General features: G+C 41.6%; 2 protein-coding genes across 4 annotated transcripts in view; one reads left to right on the forward strand and one right to left on the reverse strand.

Moving 5' to 3' along the window:
* Window positions 1-5,938, reverse strand: part of LOC118389077 (5-hydroxytryptamine receptor 3A-like) — a 23,268-nt gene extending 17,330 nt beyond the window's left edge. The window contains exon 1 of one of the 3 annotated variants that reach the window (XM_035778805.2): window positions 5,440-5,938. The gene's annotated coding sequence lies outside the window, so the exon portion shown is untranslated. Of the gene's footprint in view, window positions 1-4,319; window positions 4,613-5,439 lie in introns of those variants that run through there. The other 2 variants (XM_035778806.2, XM_035778807.2) reach the window with 2 other exon arrangements.
* mtif2 (mitochondrial translational initiation factor 2) lies at window positions 4,674-19,594 on the forward strand. Its single transcript, XM_035778801.2, has 14 exons — window positions 4,674-4,831; window positions 5,953-6,118; window positions 7,646-7,760; window positions 7,996-8,167; window positions 8,496-8,656; window positions 9,030-9,206; window positions 10,704-10,843; window positions 11,280-11,404; window positions 11,720-11,924; window positions 14,694-14,946; window positions 15,166-15,306; window positions 16,729-16,893; window positions 17,687-17,827; window positions 18,959-19,594. Exons 2-14 carry the CDS (start codon window positions 5,960-5,962, stop codon window positions 19,126-19,128), a joined length of 2,124 nt encoding a protein of 707 aa, XP_035634694.1. The 5' UTR covers window positions 4,674-4,831; window positions 5,953-5,959; the 3' UTR covers window positions 19,129-19,594.
* The last annotated feature ends 3,837 nt before the right edge of the window (window positions 19,595-23,431 follow it).

The raw sequence follows: 23,431 nt of genomic DNA on the forward strand, positions 1-23,431 counted from the left end.
CTAAACAGCAATCACTAACTCAGAGAGGCTGCTGCCTACATTGAGACCCAACCACTGGACACTTTAATGAATGGATCACTAGTTACTTTAAATAATGTTTACATATCTTACATTGCTCATATCATATGTGTATATACTGCATTTTATACCATCTACAGCAGCTTGCCTATGCCGCCTCGGCCATCGCTCATCCATATACTTATATGTACATATTCTCGTTCACCCCTTTAGATTTGTGTGTATTAGGTAGTTGTTGGATTACTTGTTAGATATTACTGCACTGTCAGAACTAGAAGCACAAGCATTTCGTTACACTCACATTAATATCTGCTAACCATGTGTACGTGACCAATAAAATTTGATTTGTAATTTGTATTTTTTTTTAGCCCCCTATTAACCCACATTTGCAAAATAACTCAAATGTAAATTAACTCTGGGTCCCCACCAGTCTCAGAAGGAAGGGGTGAGTATAAAAACCTATACTATGCAGGATCAGCTCTGGGATCTACAATTGGGGATGATCTCACTCCTCAGTCAAAACAAAGAGCAGAGTAGCAAGAGTCACCGGAGCACAGCCGGCCTTATCCCACAACAGAGAGTGGTAAGAGACAGGAATAGGCCACACTCAAACAACTTCAATTGTTGCAGACAGATGTGGACAGTAGGTGTGCATGGGTAAAATCACTGGGGAACCCAAGACAAAAAAAATGCCGTAATTGCATTGTTTGCTCTATAACCTGTTAGTACATTTGCCTTGTGACCGTGATATTTAGGCCTAAGGCAGAGACAATAAGAAGACAGTGGTAGAATAAGCTTCATCACGAAACCGGAAAGCAACCGCTGTCCAATGAAGTCCACAAACAGTTACACAACCTACTGCATGGTCAAGCAAGTAAATGTTTCCAACATTTTCAGACAACTATTGATTTAAAACCACAGAGTTACCACATGTCGCAAAGAAAACAGGAGCTGACTCCTATTCCAGCACCATTTCAACATCATCAAATCACTTATTACTTAGTCTAATACAGTGACAACTAAAAGATGCCAAAAACAATTTAGGCCAATCAATGTAAGCTAAATTTGTGGCTGTCCTACATGTTGACTCACCCTACTTGTAGAGAAACTCCAATGCCATCCTCCCTTTCTTTCATGTTGATGAAACGGTCTATGACTTTGTCATACAGTACATGCTTTTATCTCTTAAATCAAGAGAAGCCAAATGCTCGCTGGCTTCCCTTGCGCTCAATGCTACGAGAGGCAAAACAATGTTATACTCTTTATGACCAGACAGCATCAGATAGAGGGGCGCTGTTTTGCTTTCTCCAGTGAGATACAATCAGCCTCTTATGAAAACACAGAGGGACGAAAGATAAATTATTTGATGTATTTTTTTCTTGGGTCAATTTTTTGGGGAAGCCTGGCTTCCCTTCACATCCATGAATACACAGTGTGTGGATACCATCAGGAAATGCCAATGAGGCACAGTAACTGAGAAGACTGTGGCCCCCACTGTAGAAAACAGCTCCACCTTGAAGGCCTTTCCCAGTTTGACTTCTTCAGCTCCGCTGCCCCAGGGGCTTGTCGAGCCAGCTACTGTCGTTCTAGTTCAAATCAATGGGTCGTTTTTTTTACATTTACATTTTAGTAATTTGTCGTAATCATAGTCTTGTGAGATAGTGGCTCCTAAGTTACTATATATTTTTAGGACTGGTTCCAAGCACACTTGGGGCACTTGCCTGGAAGCCTGTAGAGGGTTTAGCTATATGGGGACTCAGTGACAGTAGTTGCCCTTCTTGTGGCTATGTGGTCATTGAGTTAGAATTCCCTGAGGACGTAGCTGGGGTCCAGAGACCAAATGCCAGGAAGGGGTTCCCATCCCATCAGTGCCTGAGCCAGCTGTGTGAAGAGACCACGGCAACGTACTGACCATCCACCCTATGTTTTCCATGGCCTACATCAGAAACCGGGACTGTATGATCCAGCTTGGTGAAATCAAGTGGGTGGGGCCAGAGGCTTCAACTATTTCAACTGACTCTGATGTATACATTCCCTGCAGTGTGGGGCCACAGAAGAAGACACGTTGCCCGGGGGGTTGTTTGTTCACTGAAGTGACGCCGTGCTGTCTGAGTATGTAATGCTACCAAGAAGGAAATAGTACTGGCAAAAATACAGTTTTGGCCAAGGTATTAACCATTGAACCTCTGACCTCCATCCTTAGTGTCTCAGCCTGCCGTGAACCCCATGACTTTAGATTTGGGGATTCCCCTATCACTAGCCAAGGATGTGATCCACGGCATCTGGCTTTTCAGACCCTCAAGGCTTTTCAGACCCTCAAGCCTTTGAGAGAGATCTCAAAGGCTTGCACTAGTGAACATTGAGGATGTGAGAAGGAACCTGAGGAGCTGTTGGTGACTGGAATCATTTCTGTCACAAAGTCTCTATGTCTCTCCTATTGTAGTGGCCAGAAAGACATGGAGCCATAAGGATGTGTGTGAACTACAGAATCTTGAACAAACGGACTATCCTGATCAATACACCATTCCAAGGATTGACTATGCTGGGTCTGAGAAGAGGTGTCCGGTTCATTGGTTGGAATTTTTGGCTCTGGCAGGGGTGGACTGGACATCCACCATTTTGGGAAATGCCAGATAGCCCTAGTCCCTGCAGGAGGCCTTTTTGGTAGGCCGTCATTGTAAATAAGAATTTGTTGCCTAGTTTTAAAAAATGTTTTTTTTTTTAAATAGACTTTCTCTTTGTATGACTGACGCTGAAAGACAAATTCCAGATACACATATTTTAGCATTATTATACAATAGATGCGAAATGGCATTCTGCAATATTACTACACACAGTTCATACAGTAATGTTAGCTAGCAAGCTAGCCATCTAACGTCAGCTAGCTAACAGCAAGCTTTAACTTTGTATTTTGTCTAGACATGTAGCTAACCAATTAACCATAATCCCAATCCATAGAGTACTAGTAATACAAACCCATTGTCATAGCTAGCTGAAGTTAACCAATTAGGTTCAATGTTTGCCAGCTAACATTATGCTAAAACTAGCAATGCGAAATAGCAATCTGAGAAAACATCGCTAACATTACACACAGTTCATACACAATGCTAGCTAGCTAGCCATCTTACGTCAGCTAACATTAGCTAGCTAACAGGAAGCTTTAACATGGGGTCTTTTGTTGACATGTAACGTTAACATTAGCTAGCTGAACAATGAACTATAATCCCAAACCATAGAGTACTAGCAATACAAACCGATTGTCATAGCTAGCTCAAGTTAACCATAAATGTTCAATGTCAGCTAGCAAGCCAGCCATCGAACTTCAGCTAGCTAGTTAGCTAACAGCAAGCTTTAACTTGCAATGAAAACAACTTTCTGACTAAATCAGAAACGTATAATAACTAACTGTAAGTAGACTCTCTTTCCCGTATACATGGATGAAAGCTTCACAGCAGACTGCAACCCCTTTCATTAAATAAAACCTGTGTCGTTTCCATTTTGTATGTACAGTTTGCTTGGTCCATTGTTGTTGTATCATGTCACTCTGGTTCACACTGACCATGTGCAATGCCACAAACATCTTAAGCTTTAGCCCCCACCCAAACTCTGACCATTTTACTCGCCCTAGCAGAGCTGGTTAGGCTGTTTTCATGTTATCCAGGAAATCTTCCACATTTTGGAAAAGTCACTGTAGTCATGACAGATTACTCTGATGAAGAAGTAGTGGATGTTGGCTAACATCACCAGATTGCTGCTTTCAATGTCACTTACAGCAGGTCTTTGTGCTGAATATTTTTACTTATGAGTCACTTGACCGACAACATGGTAATTACTTAATCATTTTTATTCTGAAAATATGTCTATGTACTGGTAGAAAAATGTACACACTCCAATCCAACTCATAAAAATGTATTTTTCTGACATGTTGCAGACTGTAGTTGTAATTGTATTTTTGTCAAAGTTATTTCAGATATTGGCAGCACAACTGAAAAAAAGACGAACTGCAGACACTTGCAATTGGATCACAACCATTGACCTGACACTACCGGGCAGATTGATACCAAAGATGATCTATATATTGACAAGATATAGGACAGTCTGCTCAAACAATGGGCATACATGTCCGCAAAGGCAGAAGGCGGAAGGGAAACTTCTAGCCAATGAGAGGGCATATAAGAAAGTGAACAATTGGCTCAACTTATATCAGTACATTCGTAACAACCTGAACATTACGAAACTTATATTCGATCAAATACGCCTCACTTAGCAATTACATTTTATATTGACCAAATTCGACACACCTATACAAAAAATCCTCACTTGGTCTGCTTCTCGCGCAGAAAGATTTGGGACGGAGTCAGTCCTCTCGCTTCTCCCTTTCCGCCAGTCGATACCATAGAGAATGATAGAAGGCTCGAGTGTCCAAAAGGTCGTTTTTGCATGGGCGTCCACCTTGCTTCCGCCATTTTAAAGCAGTAAAAAAGTTGTCAACTGGGTGGGAATTCCTATGGGTTGTAGGCTCAATGGCGCTGCCCATTTTTGTCAAAGACGCTCTAATAGCACAGATATAACGAGTCCTCTGTCTATATGCGCTGCCAATGTTGTCAATGACGCTATAATAGTACAGCAATAACAATTAGTCCTTTATCTATCTCTATGGCCAACACACTGTCGAAATGCTTGCTGGGATACCTGTCATGGCGGCGTCCTGTGAAGGGTTGAAATGGATGTTTGATATCGCTGAACGTGTAATGCAAATGGGATTGAAAACCACATTAACAATGTGGTGAAACGGGGTAGCCTAAATCACAAGGTGAGTTCCTCGGATTTGTGTTATTGCTAGTGGGTAGCTAGCCACATAAAATCATGGCATCTAGCTAGCTAACTCCCCAAAATGACTCCAGCTAACTTACTATGAAGTCCAGTGCAGTGAACTATGGTGTTTTGGACACTGTCGCCACAGAGTTTGACAAACATATTTGCAGTCTCTCTTAACTGCAGTGTAACAGAACCATTTTGTACGGGCGTGGCTGAAGTGCGTCAAGGTTTGATTTGCCCGATAACCCGGTTCAAGTTTCCCAATTCCTCCATCTTTGAAGTGGGTGCAACAACACAAGCTGTGCTAAGGTCAACCACGTCTGTTGCGTTTCAGGTTCTTTTTTTCTAGTGTCTTCAGGCGTTCTACAAATCTTTGCAGCCTAACTGTAATAAGGACAACCTGGAACTCGATTTTATAATCCTAGCTCTATATTTCTTTCAAATGTAATTTGTTCCTTAAACTAAATGGGCAAATTAGCTTCCCAGAAGATACTGACACTATCGTTACACTTGTTTACACTGAGCTGCACTGGAGTCAGAATGCAATCATGGTTACATTAAGACACAGTGGAGCCAGCGTGTGATATGTGTCAGAAAACATACCTCAATGCAGGGCTGCAATATGTCACTGTACTTCAAATTTGATCTTTATCCGCACTGCTCCACCGAGAAGTTTGAAATACTGCAAATTTTCCTGGAAAACTGCCCCTTTCGTCCTCATGTTAGTTAATAGTAGCCACTGCTGCCATTTTGGAATGGCAGTGTTAGCCAGTATGCAAAGTTGATATTCATGTAATAAAGGAATTCCCTTTGACCACGCCCACAAATTGGGGTAAACAAACATTATTTCCAAATGACCCACATTGTAAAAGAGCCAACTTTGTGTTGATTTTTATGTTATACAGAAATAACAAAACATGGTGAAAACCTACGGTTCATAATGCTCCCACATAGGGAAATAGAAGCACGGTGGCTTCAGGTTTTTCGATGTGGGGACCCACAGGCCCCTTTTCATAATGTTGCTAGCAAACCGCATGGTAAATGGTAGTTAACCTACTGTACAGCATGACTGCAGATGCCAATGTGAAATGAAAATAACAATTCTGTGTTTTTTAGCACTGAAATGAATCGGGCGACCTCCCTGATAAGGAGGGTGAGACTGATAACCCATACCGACCCTACACTGGTTGCAAACTACCTCCCTTACCCTATCTTTGCTCCAGCTTGGACCCCTGCACCTCCACTGACCTGCCACCATGCCAGATTCCTTGCTACTAAGCAGGTGAGACATAGGGGCAAGTTTTGAGTTGAAGAAAAACATATTCAGACCCCTTGACTTCTTCCACATTTTGTTACGTTACTGCCTTATTCTATAATGTAAATTGTTTCCTCATCAATCTACACACAATCCACAATTAAAGTGAAAAATAGGTTTTGAGGAATGTTTATAAAAACAGGTACCTTATTTACATAAGTATTCAGACCCTTTGCTATGACACTCAAAATTGAGCTCAGGTGCATCCTGTTTCCATAGATCATCTTTGAGATGTTTATACAACTTGATTGGAGTCCACCTGTGGTAAATACGATTGATTGGACATGATTTGGAAAGGTACACACCTGTCTATATAAGGTCCCACAGTTGACAGTGCATGTCAGAGCAAAACCAAGCCATGAGGTTGAAGGAATTGCCATAGAGCTCCGAGACAGGATTGTGTCGAGGCACAGATCTGGGGCATTGAAGGTTCCCAAGAACACAGTGGCATCCATCATTCTTAAATGCAAGAAGTTTGGAACCACCAAGACTCTTCCTATAGCTGGTCGCCTGACCAAACAGCAATCAGGGGAGAGGGGTCTTGGTCAAGGAGGTGACCAAGAACCCAATGGTCACTGACGGAGCTCCAGTTTCTCTGTGCTGTGGAGATGGTTGTCCTTATGGAAGGTTCTCTCATCTTTGCTGCACTCCACCAACCGGGCCTGTAGTAGAGTGGCCAGATGGAAGCCACTCCTCAGTAAAAGGCATATGACAGCCCGCTTGGTTTGCCAAAAGACACCTAAAGGACTCTGACTATGAGAAATAATATTCTCTGGTCTGTTGAAAGCAAGATTGAACTTTGGCCTGAATACCAAGCGTCACTTCTGGAGGAAACCTGGCACCATCCCTACAGTGAAGCATGGTGGTGGCAGCATCGTGCTGTGGGGATGTTTATCAGCGGCAAGGACTGGGTGACTAGTCAGGATCAATGGAAAGATGAACAGAGCAAAGTACAGAGAGGTCCTTGATGAAATCTGCTCAGGACCTCAGACTGGGGCAAAGCTTCACCTTCCAAGAGGACAACAACCCTAAGCACACAGCCAGAACCCGGACTTCAACCTAATCTAACATCTCTGGAGAGACCTGAAAGTAGCTGAGCAGCGACCTGACCGGGTTTGAGAGGATCTGCAGAGAAGAATGGGAGAAATTCCCCAAGTAAAGTTGTGCCAAGCTTGTAGCGTCATTCCCAAGAAGACTCGATGCTGTAATTGCTGCTGAAGGGTCTTCAACAAAGTACTGAGTTAAGGGTCTGAATACTTATGTTAATGTCATATTTAAGTGTGTGGATAGATGATGGAAAAAAACCAATCCATTTTCGAACAAGGCTGTCACGTAACAAAATGTGGAAAAAGTCAAGGGGTCTGAATACTTTCCTAATGCACTGTAAATGCAAATTATAAGAAATGTAATAGGCCTTGATCTCTATTGAAAATGTGGTCTTTCCTTATGATTTTAGATCCATTAACATTTTTTGTCATGTTCTTTTTTTTCTAGGGTAAAGGCCATAGTAAAGTTCAGAAAGTCAAACTGAAGCAGGACAAACAGGAAGTAGAAATAAAGCAGAAGATGACGGTGTCTGCACTGGCTCAAGCTATGAACAAAGACTTTGGTAAGGCTGATTTAAATGTAATGTATAATCATTCAATAGTATTTAAAGTCATTATTTATTTTACTGAATTATGGTATGAAGTATTGAGTGTGTTCCAAGATGATTAAACATGTCCAATAAAAAACGCTTGTTTTCGTTTTCCATTCTAAAACGTTTCGCTACGGTGTACACTAATGAATACAACGCAGGTCTGATGTGTAGTACTGATTTGAACAGCGTACCATTTATTCCATAGATCATGTCTTTGAGGCTCTGCTCAACACCTCAGTGGACCTTGATTCCCTAGAGCCCCACTCTGTTCTGGAGGAGCAGTGGATCAAGGAGGTTGTGAAGAGGTCTGGGATGAAGTTCAAGTGGGCCAAGCTGGTGGAGTCCAAAGAGCGTGAGAACAAAGACACTCAGAGAAGGTAGAGGACCTGTCTTGTCATCTGATTGTTAGAAGGGTGGTTAATAGAGTATTTTGGTTGACAGATGCTGGACATTTCAAAACAAAACCTCTTGAGAATTGGTTGTTGGCCGTCTGTAGGCATTAGGGTAGAAAGGGCTCAGTACCATCCAGGTACTGACATTCCCATTCAAGCTCAAACTTGGATAAAACCCAAGTTATACCACCTGAATATTAACTTTTTTAGAAACATTTTATTATATTTAGAGTTTGTTTTTTTTTTTCACATGAATGAACATGCAAAATACAAACAGAAGTTTCGTCTGAATGTAAATCAATGTTTATTCTAGAGATCCACCAGATCCGGCCGTCCTGGTGTCTCGTCCTCCTGTCGTCACCATAATGGGCCACGTAGATCACGGAAAGACCACTCTGTTGGACAGCCTTAGGAAGAGCCAGGTGGCTGCGGGGGAAGCAGGGGGAATCACCCAGCACATTGGAGCCTTCCTGGGTAGGGAAACACCTAGACTCCACAAGAAGTGTTTTTTTAGTGGAATGTTTATTGATCATAAAACTAGCTGCTAGTAGTAGTGAATCTTACAGAATCTAGCTGAATGAATCAAGGGAATCATATTAATATTGTATGAAAATGTTGACTAACACCGGAAGCTCCCCTCAGACCTGTCCACATATCCACTCTTTGCTTGAGGCTGGAGACCACCTGTCGAAGCAGATCATTGCAAGGCTAAACTGTAAAAGTTATTTCTCAACCTGGTGCTATGATGCCTCATCGCAATACATATTTTGAATATACCAAATTTCTCAGTGAGGTTAGATTTATCTTCACAGATTTCAGAAGGTTCCATCCTGATTTCTCTCTGCAGTTCAACTTCCTTCGGGGGAAAAGATCACCTTCTTGGACACCCCAGGGCACGCAGCCTTCTCCGCCATGAGGGCCCGTGGAGCTTTGGCTACAGACATTGTCATCCTGGTTGTTGCTGCAGATGACGGAGTCATGAAGCAGACGATTGAATCCATCCTACATGCCAAAAAAGCCCAAGGTACTGTCATATTTCATGTTGTTATTTCTATGCAACTATAACACATTTTGGGTGACATCTTTGAGGGACATTAATATTTTTTATAGATTAAATAACCTTAACTGTAGGGATTGATGGCATTCAATCCAAACTGCAGCTGGCGATAGCATCATGTACAACACATATTCCTGCTGTTGACTTTAAATCTATATACACTGAACAGAAATATAATTGCAACATGTAAAGTTTGACCCATGTTTCATGAGCTGAAATAAAATATCCCAAAAATGTTCCATACACACAAAAAAAAACAATTTCTCTCAACTTTTGTACACGAGTGTGTTTACATCCCTGTTAGTGAGCTCCTTTGCTAAGATATTCCATCCACCTGAAAGGTGTGGCGTATCAAGAAGCTGATTACACAGGTGCCACTTGTGCTGGGGACAATAAAAAAACACTCTGAAATATGCCGTTTTGTCACACAACACAATGTTACAGATGTCTCAAATTTTGAGGGTGCGTGCAATTGGCATGCTGACTGCAGGAATGTCCACCAGAGCTGTTACCAGATTATTGAATGTGCATTTCTCTACCATAAGCTGCCCCCAATGTCATTTTAGAGAATTTGGCAGTACGTCCGACCGGCCTCACAACCACAGACCACGTGCATGGCTTCGTGTGTGCGACGTCAACGTTGTGAATAGAGTGCCCCATGGTGGTGGTGGGGTTATGGTATGGGCAGGCATAAGCTATGGACAATGAACACAATTGCATTTTATCAATGGCGATTTGAATTCAGAGATACCGTGGCGATGTCCTGAGGCCCACTGTCGTCCCATTTATCCGCCACCATTACCTCATGTTTCAATATGATAATGCATGTCGCAAGGATCTGTACACAATTCCTGGAAGCTGAAAATGTCCCAGTTCTTCCATGGATTGCATACTCACCAGACATCACCCATTGAGCATGTTTGGGATGCTCTTGATCGACGTGTACGACGGCGCGTTCCACTTCCTGCCAATATCCAGCGACTTCGCACTGCCATTGAAGAGGAGTGGGACAATATTCCACTGGCCACAATCAACAGCCTGATCAACTCTATGTGAAGGTGTTGTGCTGCATGAGGCAAATGGTGGTCACACCAGATACTGGCTTGTTTTCTGATCCACACCCCTATTTTTTTTTTTTTTAGGTATCTGGGACCAACAGATACATGTCTGTATACCCAGTCATGTGAAATCCATAGATTAGGACTTAATGAATTTCATTCGACTGATTTCTTTATATGAACTGTAACTCAGTAAAATCTTTGAAATTGTTGCATATTGTGTTTTTTTATATTTTTGTTCAGTATAAATCATCACTGCCTTTTCGTGGCTAACGAGACGTTTCAAGAGATAACATTGTTGGTCTGAACAAGGCTCCCAATGAGCTCATTTAATGACAGTTCATTATTTTATGCCTTTTATGTACCTGAATAGTAAAATTGGTGGGGGGGTTTGGTGTATCTGCAGTGCCAATCATTGTGGCAGTGAACAAGTGTGACAAGCATCAAGCTGACCCAGCGCGTGTGAAGCAGGAACTACTATCCCATGATGTGGTATGCGAGGAGTATGGAGGAGAGGTTCAGGCTATCCACGTTTCTGCCCTGAAGGTGAGTTCCTCATCCATAGGAAGGAGGTATACTTTTTTAATATATCATTGAATATATAAAATGGACTCATTTCCATTTCTCATTTATTACAGCAGACCAGGTGGGAAACAAAATGTCAGACATTTAGCAAGCCTAATGTGTGTGTGTGTGTGTATATATATGCATATGTTTGTTAATTGGATTCTGCCCCTTGTCTCATCTTGGGGGTTAGGACAGTCCGCCAAACATGGTCCAGCCTTAATACAAACACTACTGCCCACTTAATGTGCTTATTATGCATTTGTCACTGTCTGTTTTTGTCCCTCAATAGTTGTCTAAAGTTGGTAAATGTGGATAAAAATGTTTGTATTAAAACTGTCTGGCCCCACCCTATTTCACCAAGTCTTTGCATAATGCCAAAGTCATGACATTAAAAGACAACAATATGATTCCATAGGGGGACAATCTGCTGGAGCTGGCAGAGGCCACGGTGACCCTGGCGGAGGTGATGGAGCTGAAGGGTGACCCGACAGGCCTAGTGGAGGGCACCATTATCGAGAGCCGCTCGGATAAGGGCAAGGGGTGCGTCTCTCCATGGCACAGCCACGGATGAGAGCATGAGCTTAGCATTTGGTTGTTGGAATGGTTGCACCAAGCACTCTAGCTCGATTTAATCGGGTTACAAAACTGCCAACATTCACACAAAATCACAACCTAAAAGCATTATATTGTCAAATGCATGTAATCCATTACAATTTGAGTGAAATTATTGGAGTAACGGAAATTAAAAATAGCTTTGGTAAACATTTCAAATGTTTAAACTATTTTTAAATGAATGTCAGTTCAATAAGATGCTGCTTACAAATACATTTTTATAAATGATGTCCTGTTTTGCAGGCCAGTTACGACAGCAATTGTCCAGCGAGGCACGTTAAAAAAGGGCTGCACTTTGGTTGCGGGGAAGACATGGGCCAAGGTGCGCTTCTTGTTTGACGAGAACAACTGCACAGTGAAGGAAGCTGGGCCGAGCACTGCTGTGGAGATAGTGGGGTGGAAGGAGCTCCCCTCTGCCGGCGAGGAGATCCTGGAAGTAGAGTCTGAGGTAATCTCTCCTGGACAGACATAACATAAATGTAACGTCTATCCTAGGACAGTGAGATGAGGAACAATTGTTCCTGTGCACCTATTTACGGTGTACCTCTCCCCCAGAACCTTATCCAGTAGCCAGCGTTTCGGCAAGATTTTGGTTGTGGGTTGCCGAGATGAAGTCTGAGGTGACATATATTGCATTATTAGAAGGGTAGATGAATTCTAAAGCCTGTGTGATTCAGCCAACTCCGAATGTGGTAGTCATACAAGCCAGCCTCAAAGCAATATCTGGACGTTTTTATTTATTTATGTGAATGAGGAGTAGTACAGTTGGAATTAGGCCTCATCTGAGTCATTAATTGCCTTCAGATACGATCCAATACCATGCATTGTTGACGTGTCACGTATGCAGCCGGCCAAGTCAATCCTTGTGTTGACAACTCCCACTTCAATTTGCAGTGAAGATTGTTTAATAACACTAATGTCAGTTCTAAAACGGCTTGTTTGGATCCTGGATGCTAATTGGACAAGCAGCGTTCCATGCCGCGCTGTATTGGCGGTCACAGGTGCACTATAGATACACACGGCGAGGCATGGCTTAGTGTGACCACGCCTCAGAGCAGAGTACGGACGTAGGGTACTCTCATGTAATTAGCCTAACTTTGCCGTCAACCTAAGCAAACTACTGACACTTTTTGGTAGTTTCAATAAACATTTTCAGTAGCTTCATTATTAACATAATTCGCTGTCACAACAAGTGATTTGATTGATATTTATTCTGTCACTCTGCGTTACCCGACCTGCTAACACAGACCGTAAACCTGTCACGTTATACTTACGTCACTGTTTGTTTACCCCTAGCTTTTTCGCTGGTTAGCACGCTAGCTAGCGAGAGAAGTTAATCTAATTCGCTAGTTTTAGATCTGCCAAATAACTACTTCCAGTCTTTTTGCCTTAGTCAGTGTATTCAACTAAGTTTAGTTTATCACCGTGTAATGTTGATGTTCCCTCTGCACAAAGCAGCATAAAACATAAGGCTAGTCATCATACACTGATAAAATATTCAAATCAAATTTATTTATAAAGCCCTTCTTACATCAGCTGATATCTCAAAGTGCTGTACAGAAACCCAGCCTCAAACCCCAAACAGCAAGCAATGCAGGTGTAGAAGCACAGTGGCTAGGAAAAACTCCCTAGAAAGGCCAGAACCTAGGAAGAAACCTAGAGAGGAACCAGGCTATGAGGGGTGGCCAGTCCTCTTCTGGCTGTGCCGGGTGGAGATTATAACAGAACATGGCCAAGATGTTCAAATGTTCATAAATGACCAACATGGTCAAATAATAGGTCTGGGACAGGTAGCACGTGGTGAACAAGTCAGGATTCCATAGCCGCAGGCAGAACAGTTGAAACTGGAGCAGCAGCACGGCCAGGCGGACTGGGGACAGCAAGGAGTCATCAGGCCAGGTAGTCCTGAGGCATGGTCCTAGGGCTCAGGTCCTCCCAAGAGAGAAAGAGAGAGCATACTTAATTTCACACAGGACACTGGATAAGACAGGAGAAATCCTCCAGATATAACAGACTGACCCTAGCCCCCCGACACAAACTACTGCAGCATAAATATTGGAGGCTGAGACAGGAGGGGTCTGGAGACACTGGGTCCCCATCCAACGATACCCCTGGACAGGGCCAAACAGGCAGGATATAACCCCACCCACTTTGCCAAAGCACAGCCCACACACCACTAGAGGGATATCTTCAACCACCAACCTACCGTCCTGAGACAAAGCTTAGTATCACCCACAAAGATCTCCACCACGGCACAACCCGGGGGGGGGGGGGCGCGCGCCAACCCAGACAGGAATATCACGTCAGTGACTCAACCCATTCAAGTGACGCACCCCTCCTAGGGACGGCATGGAAGAGCACCAGTAAGCCAGTGACTCAACCCCTGTAATAGGGTTAGAGGCAGAGAATCCCAGTGGAGAGAGGGGAACCGGCCAGGCGGAGACGGAAAGTGCCTTTCCGTTCACCCTCACACTCCTGGGCCAGATTACACTCAATCATAGGACCTACTGAAGAGATGAGTCTTCAATAAAGAATTAAAGGTTGAGACAGAGTCTGCGTCTCTCACATGGGTAGGCAGACCATTCTATAAAAATGGTGCTCTATAGGAGAAAGCCCTGCCTTCAGCTGTTTGCTTAGAAATTCTAGGGACAGTAAGGAGGCCAGAGTCTTGTGACCGTAGCGTGTAGGTATGTATGGCAGGACCAAATCGGAAAGATAGGTAGGAGCAAGCCCATGTAATGGTTTGTAGGTTAGCAGTAAAACCTTGAAATCAGCCCTTGCCTTAACAGGAGGCCAGTGTAGAGAGGCTAGCACTGGTGTAATATGATCACATTTTTGGGTTCTAGTCAAGATTCTAGCAGCCGTGTTTAACACTAACTCAAGTTTATTTAGTGCTTTATCCGGGTCGCCGGAAAGTAGAGCATTGCAGTAGTCTAACATAGAAGTGACACAAGCATGGATTAATTTTTCTGCGTCAGATGGAAGAAAGCTGTCCTTGAAACAGTCTTGATATGTTCGTCAGAAGAGAGATCATGGTCCAGAGTAACATATTGTCTTTCCTTACTTATTACTGGTAATGCCCCAATTCAGACTTACAAGCATATTTCAGACCATAGTCACTTTTGAGCTCTGAGTTATGTTTTTGTCTCGTCTGTTAATATATCTGTTGTGACACCATATTACCCCATTCTATTGATCTTTATCCACTCAACTATAGAAAAGAGCAAGGGAGGTGGTGGACTGGCGGTGCTACCAGGAGGAACAGGACAAACTGAAGGAGGACATGCAAGCCATTGAGGTAAAGCAACGGGAGCACCAAGAGAGCTATAAAAAGGAGCGAGAGCCCCTGGCCCACCTCAGCTGGAGGCAAAGGAAGTCTGCTCTGTACAAGGCCAACAAAAAGCTCATGGCCATGCGGCCCAGCGAGAAGTTGGAGTCCCAAGAGCTCTCCCTACCACTTATTGTCAAAGGTGACTAGATCAATTAATTAATCTGAATAACTCAATGACATGGCTAGACGATTCAATTACAGAACAGAATAGAAATGCTCCTAATTAAAATCATATTTCAATATTTATATGCATCATGAAATAACTAAATTAATCACAAAATAAATAAAAAATTAATGCTATGAATAATTATAATAAAGCCTATGCCATTTCATACCGACTTGTCTTTTGCCACTGCAGGTGATGTGGATGGCTCTGTCGAGGCTATCCTGAACATCTTGGAGAGCTACGATGCGCATCACCAGTGCCAGATGGAGGTGGTCCACTTTGGCATCGGAGATGTTTCCGAGAACGATCTCAACCTGGCCGAGACCTTCTCAGGTGCATCCTCCACACACCATGTCATTGAAAAGGGAGATGTTTGGTCTCAATAGAAGACTGAAATGCCGGCATCACTGCTGTAGTTAGAATGCCCCATGAGTACATTCTAACTGTCTTCGGAGTTATTATCCAATACTCAACTTAAAACACATCTGGTTTACTTTCACTTCAACAAACTTTCTTTGTAATGATTTGAACCCTTTACACTCATGGGAATTGGCCAATATGGATAGGCCTAAATGGAAGTGTTTCTTACAGAATACATTTGAATGGTATAAGCATGATGGCAATTAAAAGGGAACATTTTGGTGATTATGGGGAAATTATTAGACCAAAGTCTAGGACATAATAATTCACCTGACAAAAGACTGAATCCAAACATGACACTGTTGATTGTATGTGTACTTTTCACAGCATTAGCCAATAACGAAATCTGAAAATACTCTGGATACATTCAGTAACAAAATAAGAATATTAATTGAAATGGTGGAGTAGGTGCAACATAAGACAGTAAAATGACAAAGGTTAGAGTGAGAGAACTAACTGGCGTCTCTGACGTGACCACACACTTCTCCAAAGTAATTTCAATGCACTTCCATGACTCAAGAGTCTTTAACTATAAGGTCCTTTTTTTGAGCTCTCCTAACTGCGCTGTTGAAGATCTAGAGCAAGCATACTTGTTTTGTTTGGAACACAACCCTGCATCCCCGCCGTCACACTATTACTGTTGTTTACACAATCCAAAAACTGACCATTTACAAATCGCCGAAAGCAAACATGACGAGCTACGGTATGAAATACGATCTTACAGTGTTAGACTTTCACAGCAAATTTTCTTCACAATAGACAAACAGGCTCATTCTGTTCAGAACAACCCAGGGTATGACGCCATGTAATCTTCTAACTACATCAAACATGGTGATCATAAATATATATGACATGAGTTTTATTATATGGAAATGTCAAGTGCACATTTGGATGGGGTCAACTTCTTGTCACGTTGCAGTGCTCATGTTCAGAATGGCTGTCAGTCGAAACCAATACAGCGCTGTGAAGCCTGAGCTCTGACGTCATTTATAATATTTTATTGAATAGCCAATTTAGATGCTTCTCACTGCCCAAATGTGCCATTTTTCAACCTGTCTACGGGTACAAGTTTAAAGGGCTATGTTTTAACCAGTTAAATATCATCTCCCTCACATTCCATTGTTTAATGTCCCTTCAAGCATGTGCTCTTGTATCCCCTCGATCTGTCTGCTTACCTGTTATACAAGTGTTTTATTATATCCCCTTTATTTACACTTTTGAAAATGAAAAATAAGTCTTACTGGTAAACTAATGTTTTAAGATCTTTTTGATTTTTTGTTGACAAATGTTTTGTTTATTGTTATAGTAACACTTGCTATTTCTTCCCATGACCAGGCACCATATACGGCTTCAATGTGGGTGTCAATAAGTCCATTCAGCAGATGGCCACTAAGAAAGGCATCATGCTAAAGATGCACAAAGTTATCTACAAACTCATCGACGACCTAAAGGACGAGCTGAGCAGTAAACTCCCTCCGTCTGTGAAGGAGAATGTGATCGGTGTGTGTGTGGTATTTTAATTTAATAAATCAGGGTAGTCAACACAGGCAATTGTTACTGAGTGTTCTTGGGAGTCCTGGGATACATCGAATCAATAAACGTACACATGACATAGTAATTTTCAAAAATGACATACTGTAGTGGTCAAATAAATTGGCACTTTTGCAATGGAGCAGAATATTCAGTTCTCTTTCAAAACATGTCATATGGCTATTTTTACTGTGTAGGCACCTGCAATTTACACAGGTGAGGTAAATTATACCCTTAACAAGAATCACTTAAGTCTCCAACCAGATTCATTTGAATTCTGAGTAAATCAGTTCAGGGATCCTATGCAGTTGTAAATCAAACACATACATATGGGAACACAAAGTTTTCCCCATTTCAACTTATTTTAGAAGAAATAGTGAATCATGCAAGGATATGTATTCCTGTATATCGGTATTGTTAGTTGCTTTGTTTGCTGGTTTGCATGCAGTTTAAAAACACTGGATAACTAACTGTCTTTTCACTAAACTGGGAATAGACTGTGCTAGAAACCCTAATGTATTGTTTGCATCTCACACTGTTTTGAATCCCAGTTCTGACGGGTGAAAAAGAGAGAAAAAAATCTGGTGGTAGTGATCTTAACTTAACCTCCTAAACTGCTCATTGTGCGCTGCATTGTGGCTGCCCTCTGCTCCAGCCTCTTCAACCTAATGTGTGTTTGTGTAGTGGAGGGGTTAGGTACAGCAGAAGACCGATTTCCGTCTCGTATGGGTTGAAAGTATTTTTCTTCGTCTTCTCTTTCTAGGGGAGGCATCTGTCCTGGCCATGTTTGACGTGACTGTTGGGAAGAAGAAAGTGCCTGTCGCCGGCTGTAGAGTTCAGAAGGGTCAGCTAGATAGAAAGATGAAGTTCCGACTGGTCCGAGGCCGCGACGTCATCTGGGAGGGTAAGCAAGATAGCGCGAAGACCTACTACCATACCGAATAGCTAAAGGGAATGTCACTCATCCGGGATCCTTACTGAGGTTCAATATCTAGCTGATACTTTTAAATACATTAAAAAAGAGGAGATGCCAATACCTCTGGTTCCATGGTTGCCATGGCACTGTAGCCCAGGCAGAGAGCTCTGTAAATATTGTACATATGTTTATTAGTATTGTTTTGTTTTTTTTGTGCATTTTTTAAAATGTATTTTGGGGGGGGGATTTGGCTGCTCTAGGGTTTGATCACTGAGTCACTGTGGACTCTCAGACTTGCAGGATTGTGATAAAGTCCATATTTGGGCTTGTTAGCTAGCTAGCTTGTTGTTTGGATTAAAATAATGTTTATTTTTGTTTGGAAGTATTACATCAAGGATTGCATGCTGCGTCCAGAGATAGCTGAGGAAGTTCAGGGACTGTTCAGGGAATGCGCCTAACCACTGCCAAGATGTGGTGGCTTTTCATGCATTTTTCAGACCTAATACTTTGTCTCCATTTCTATTTTTTGTCTGTTTTACTTTCTATGAGCTTTGAGATTCTTTAAAGCACTATACAAGTTCCAAAATATATGAATTATTATTAGATCTGTAACCCAAGTATGCCTAGTAGGCTAGGTATACTGTGTAGCTTATGTTTGTACATTGTTTAAGCCATTTATTTAAGAGGACTACAGTGGTAATGTTTTTTTTGTCATCCCCAATTTTAAAAGCATTCTCCACATGTGTGGTTGTATTGTGTTTTAAATGATCAAATATATCTAACTTTTTCCTTTATGAAATAGGATGATATCTAAATGAGCACCTCATTCCATAGAACCCTTTTAGGAGCGTGTGAATATCTACACTATACTTTCAAATACATATTTTTAAGTATGTGAAATTCTGTATTTACTATCAATGCTCCATACTGGTAATTAGTCAAACCGGTTGCTTAGTGTATACAGATAATGTCATGTGATAAACCTGTGGCTTATTTTGTATGTATTCTGACGACAGGTCACCCTTATTCTTGAGTCAGTCACAAATACATTTGGTGAAAGTTGGTTTCTTATTCTTGATTAGAGTGAAAACTGTGTGTGGTGTCTTGTATTACCTGCAGGCTCCTTGACAGCACTGAAGCACCACAAAGATGATGTCCAGATGGTGAAGACGGGGATGGAGTGTGGCCTCTCTGTGGATCAGGACATCGAGTTTAGACCTGGAGATGAAGTAGTGTGCTACGAAGAGACTGAGACGAGGCAAACAATTTCCTGGGATCCAGGATTTTAGGACATGCTATGGATATTGGCCTCATCAGGTGAAAAATCCATGATCTGAATTGACGGAGTATTATTTATGCTAGAGACGGTTGAGCATTCCAAGACTTCGAATTTACATGTAAAATTGTGAATGTCATGACTAATTGAATTTGAGGTGTTGTACTGACTGCTCTGCTTGATGTAATAAAATTGTTTCTAGTAAGATGTTATTTTTTTCAAGTGATATGAGCATACAGTACTTGTATCTGTACCAGCAGTGGCTTTATTTGTGTTCTACAATTGGACAGATTTTCTTTGCTTTGGGCTCACTGAATATTCTATAAGAGGAACAGGAGCTCAAGCAGTGGAAAATTAGGTGCTGGTACTCAGCCCCAGTGAGCTCCCGCTCAAGTCAAGCACTGCATATACAGCACATCATTTTCCAAGAGACGAAGTGTAAATACGTATTACAATTAAAAAAAAACATGTGCATATTGTTTAAGGTAATGAATATGCTGTTATTTTGAAAAGTTATGCACACACTACATGTAGAAGGGCCTAACTCCACTCACATCTCTCAGCTGTCTGTGCATTGCCCTGATAACTTTAGTTTCTGGCCATATTTTTTTAGCTTCTTTAAAAAATACACAACTAGTGTCCAAATGGGCCAGCATCCCTGTGGAACGCTCAGCAAGGAAGAAACGACTGCCATAAAGACAGACTATGGTTTGCAACTGCACATGGGGACAAAGATTGTACTTTTTGGAGAAATGTCCTCTGGTCTGATGAAACAAAAATAGAACTGTTTGGCCCTAATGAGCCGAAGAACACTATCCCAACCGTGAAGCACAAGGGTGGCAGCATCATGTTGTGGGGGTGCTTTGCTGCAGGAGGGACTGGTGCACTTCACAAAATAGATGGCATCATGAGGTAGGAAAATTATGTAGATATATTGAAGCAACATCAAGACATGAGTCAGGAAGTTGAAGCTTGGTTGCAAATGGGTCCTCCAAATGGACAATGACCCCAAGCATACTTCCAAAGTTGTGGCAAAATGGCTTAATGACAACAAAGTCAAGGTATTGGAGTGGTCATCACAAAGCCCTGACCTCAATCCTATGGAACATTTGTGGCAGAACTGAAAAAGCTTGTGCGAGCAAGGAAGCCTACAAACCTGACTCAATTACACCAGCAATGTCAGGAGGAATGGGCCAGAATTCACCCCATTTATTGTGAGAAGCATGTGGAAGGCTACACAAAACATTTGACCCAAGTTAAACAATTTAAAGGCAATGCTACCAAACACTAATTGTGTGTATGTAAACTTCTGACCCACTGGGAATGTGATGAAAGAAATCAAAGCTGAAATAAATCACTATTATTCTGACATTTCACATTCTTAAAATAAAGTGATGATCCTAACTGACCTAAGACATGGAATTTTTACTAGGATTAAATGTCAGGAATTGTGAAAAAACTGAGTTTAAATGTATTTGGCTAAGGTGTACGTAAACTTCCGACTTCCACTGTATACACTACTATAGTAGCTGACTGTTGAATTATGGTTGCTTTCCTGTGACTTGGTTATGCTACTGTGTGCCTGTGTCAAGAAAGGCATGTTATTATATTTTGTGGCATTGCCCATTGTCGATATGCTGTAAATGTGTGAATGAGATTAAAACATGAACACACGTTGAAAACTAGTTGGCTTCGGCTGTTCAAACACAGAGGCATGGCAGTGCCACTCATAATCCCATCCTCTCTGACTCTGTCTCCCATACAACTTCCCTGTATCTCTGCTACTAGCCCTCTTGAACTCCAATCTGGACCTATCCAGGCTGCCATTTGGGTGTTCTGACAAGGGCATATTCCAGGGTACACCATAAGCTTTCATTGCTGACCTTAACTGCAGATACAGAAAGTATGAGGATCTTGGCAGGGAATAGTCTTCTTTAATATCCTGAAATGTGCACAAGCCAATCTCACTATAAATGTCCTTCAAATTATAAACATATTTTGAAGACCATGAGGCCTGTGTGAAAAGATGCCCATCTGTCAATAAATGGATATAACTGATGGAATTTTGATGACCTATGACCTTTTCCACCCTCTTCCATAAATTCAAGGAGTTCAGAACTATGCTGCCAAAGCTAAGATATTTCCTATCATCCCCAGCAAATACTAACTTGTCTAGTCTATTCGGTTTAACCAGAGCAGATTCAATAGCTCTCCAAGGTAAAACTGATTGACGGTCCAGCCACACTCGTAATGCTCTTATTTGAAAAGCCCAATTATATAAATTGACATTCGGAACAGCTAATCCTCCTGTGCATTTCGACGCAGCAAAGAAGTGAGTTTGATCCTAACCCGCTTTCCACCCCATATCAAGTTATGCACGTGCTTCTTTTATAAACGTTGGAGGTGGCGACAAAGGGATCATGAAGAATAAAAAGTTAACCCAGGGCAAGATATTCATTTTCACTGTGATAACTCTGCCCTGTAACGATACAGTTAGATTAGACCACCTCTGCAAATCCGCTTTCATTTTTTGCAAAATGCCACAGAAGTTCTCTCTAAAACATTTTTATAGAGTAGGATGTATTTTAACCCCCAAATAAGTAAATAAGTTCAAAAATATATATCCACCCAGCTCTTTAAACTGGAGAGAGAGAGAGAGAGAGAGAGAGAGAGAGAGAGGATGTCATCTGCATAAAGTGTGAAGACTCATAAATTGCAATTGGAAAAAAGCAGTGGGGACATAGGATGATAGAGATGAAATTAGGGTCGAACAAAAACTTCTACGAAACCATCCATAAATATCCCCATTCTAACCGGTCGAATGCCTTTTCAGCATCGAGGTACAAAACAGTGCAGTCATGAGGTAAACTGTCAGCAATGTCAATAACATGCAGTAACCTGCGTACATTATATGCAGCAAATCTCCCTTTAACAAAGCCAGTTTGGTCATGGTGTATTAACTTACCAAGAGATCAATACGCATGGCCAATACTTTTGCATACAACTTTGCATCCCTACAAAACCGGGGAGAAAAGGTGGTAACAATAACATTCATGCGGGTCTTTTCCCTTCTTCAGTAACAGAGTAATTAAAGCAATGTTCTGGTCTCTATGGAGTGACCCAGTCTCAATAGCATAAATAAAGGTGTCCAAAATCAGGGGACCAACTTTATCCCATAGAACCAGATATTGTTCAGGGGGGATCCCATCAAGCCTGGGAGATTTCCTAACCACATCCCCTAGCTCTTCTAAGGTTATGGGTTGTTCCAGCAGCTCACTGTCTAATAAATACAATTTAGGTAAAGCCAAATTTTGCATAAATAAATTGCACCTTTGCATATCAAATGTAGCTTCTAAACAGTAAAGGGCACTATAAAAACGCAATTTATTGCTTTGTGCTCTGTGACTATTTGAGGATCTTTCTGACGCTGGGTCAATCGTTGCATTAAAATCTCCCCCCACCATGAGATGACCGTCATGGAACTGAAGCAAAATTTCACGGTCACCTATACATAAACAAATCGCCCCCACAATAATAATTCCCTGAGAGCTCGACAGTGATCTGGAGTTTTTTGTCCACCAAAATCAGTACTCCCTTTTGACTTATTTGCAGCACGTGAATGGGCAATTAGTTTATAGCGTCTGTTTTGGAATCTGTGTTCATCTTTATCCAGCAAATGAGTTTCCTGAATCAATGCAATGGATACTTGCTTGCGGTGTAGATATTCAAAACATCATGTTTGATTGGTTCATTCAAACCCATTAAATTAAAGCTCACCACATTCAAATCAGTCGCTGGGATATGTACATTAGATTGACATCAGTGATTAGCGGGCATGGCTGTGAATGTGAAACAGTAGCTGACCAAAAAGATAACAAAACAAAAACAACGCATGTATTGTAATGACTAACATAGGCATGAAGTGTTGACAATAACAACTACAGTATGTATATACAACAAAAAGTGCCCAGAATGGCTAGCATAGAATCTCTGAATCAATCAATCATATTAAAAACTCAAATAATTAATTCTGAATGAAAATACAGACAATGTTGGCTAACGTTACCTTATCAAACCAGTATGACAGACTCTGTTAAACTAATGCCAGAAGGGCTAGACCATTTTTTTGTTGGGTGTGCTTGACACACAAAAATACTTTCTTAATAAAAAAAATGTAAAAGGTGAAATGGCCGGGGTGCCATGGGGCTCATATCATGAAGAAATATATATATATATATATTAATTTCTTTGTCATAATAATCTATAATGAGTTTTTGGCTGATGAGTGGGCAATGACAGAATTGCTGCAGCAAATG

Source organism: Oncorhynchus keta, chromosome 10 (assembly GCF_023373465.1).
Source record: "Oncorhynchus keta strain PuntledgeMale-10-30-2019 chromosome 10, Oket_V2, whole genome shotgun sequence".
In the NCBI taxonomy this organism is placed as follows: Eukaryota; Metazoa; Chordata; class Actinopteri; order Salmoniformes; family Salmonidae; genus Oncorhynchus; species Oncorhynchus keta.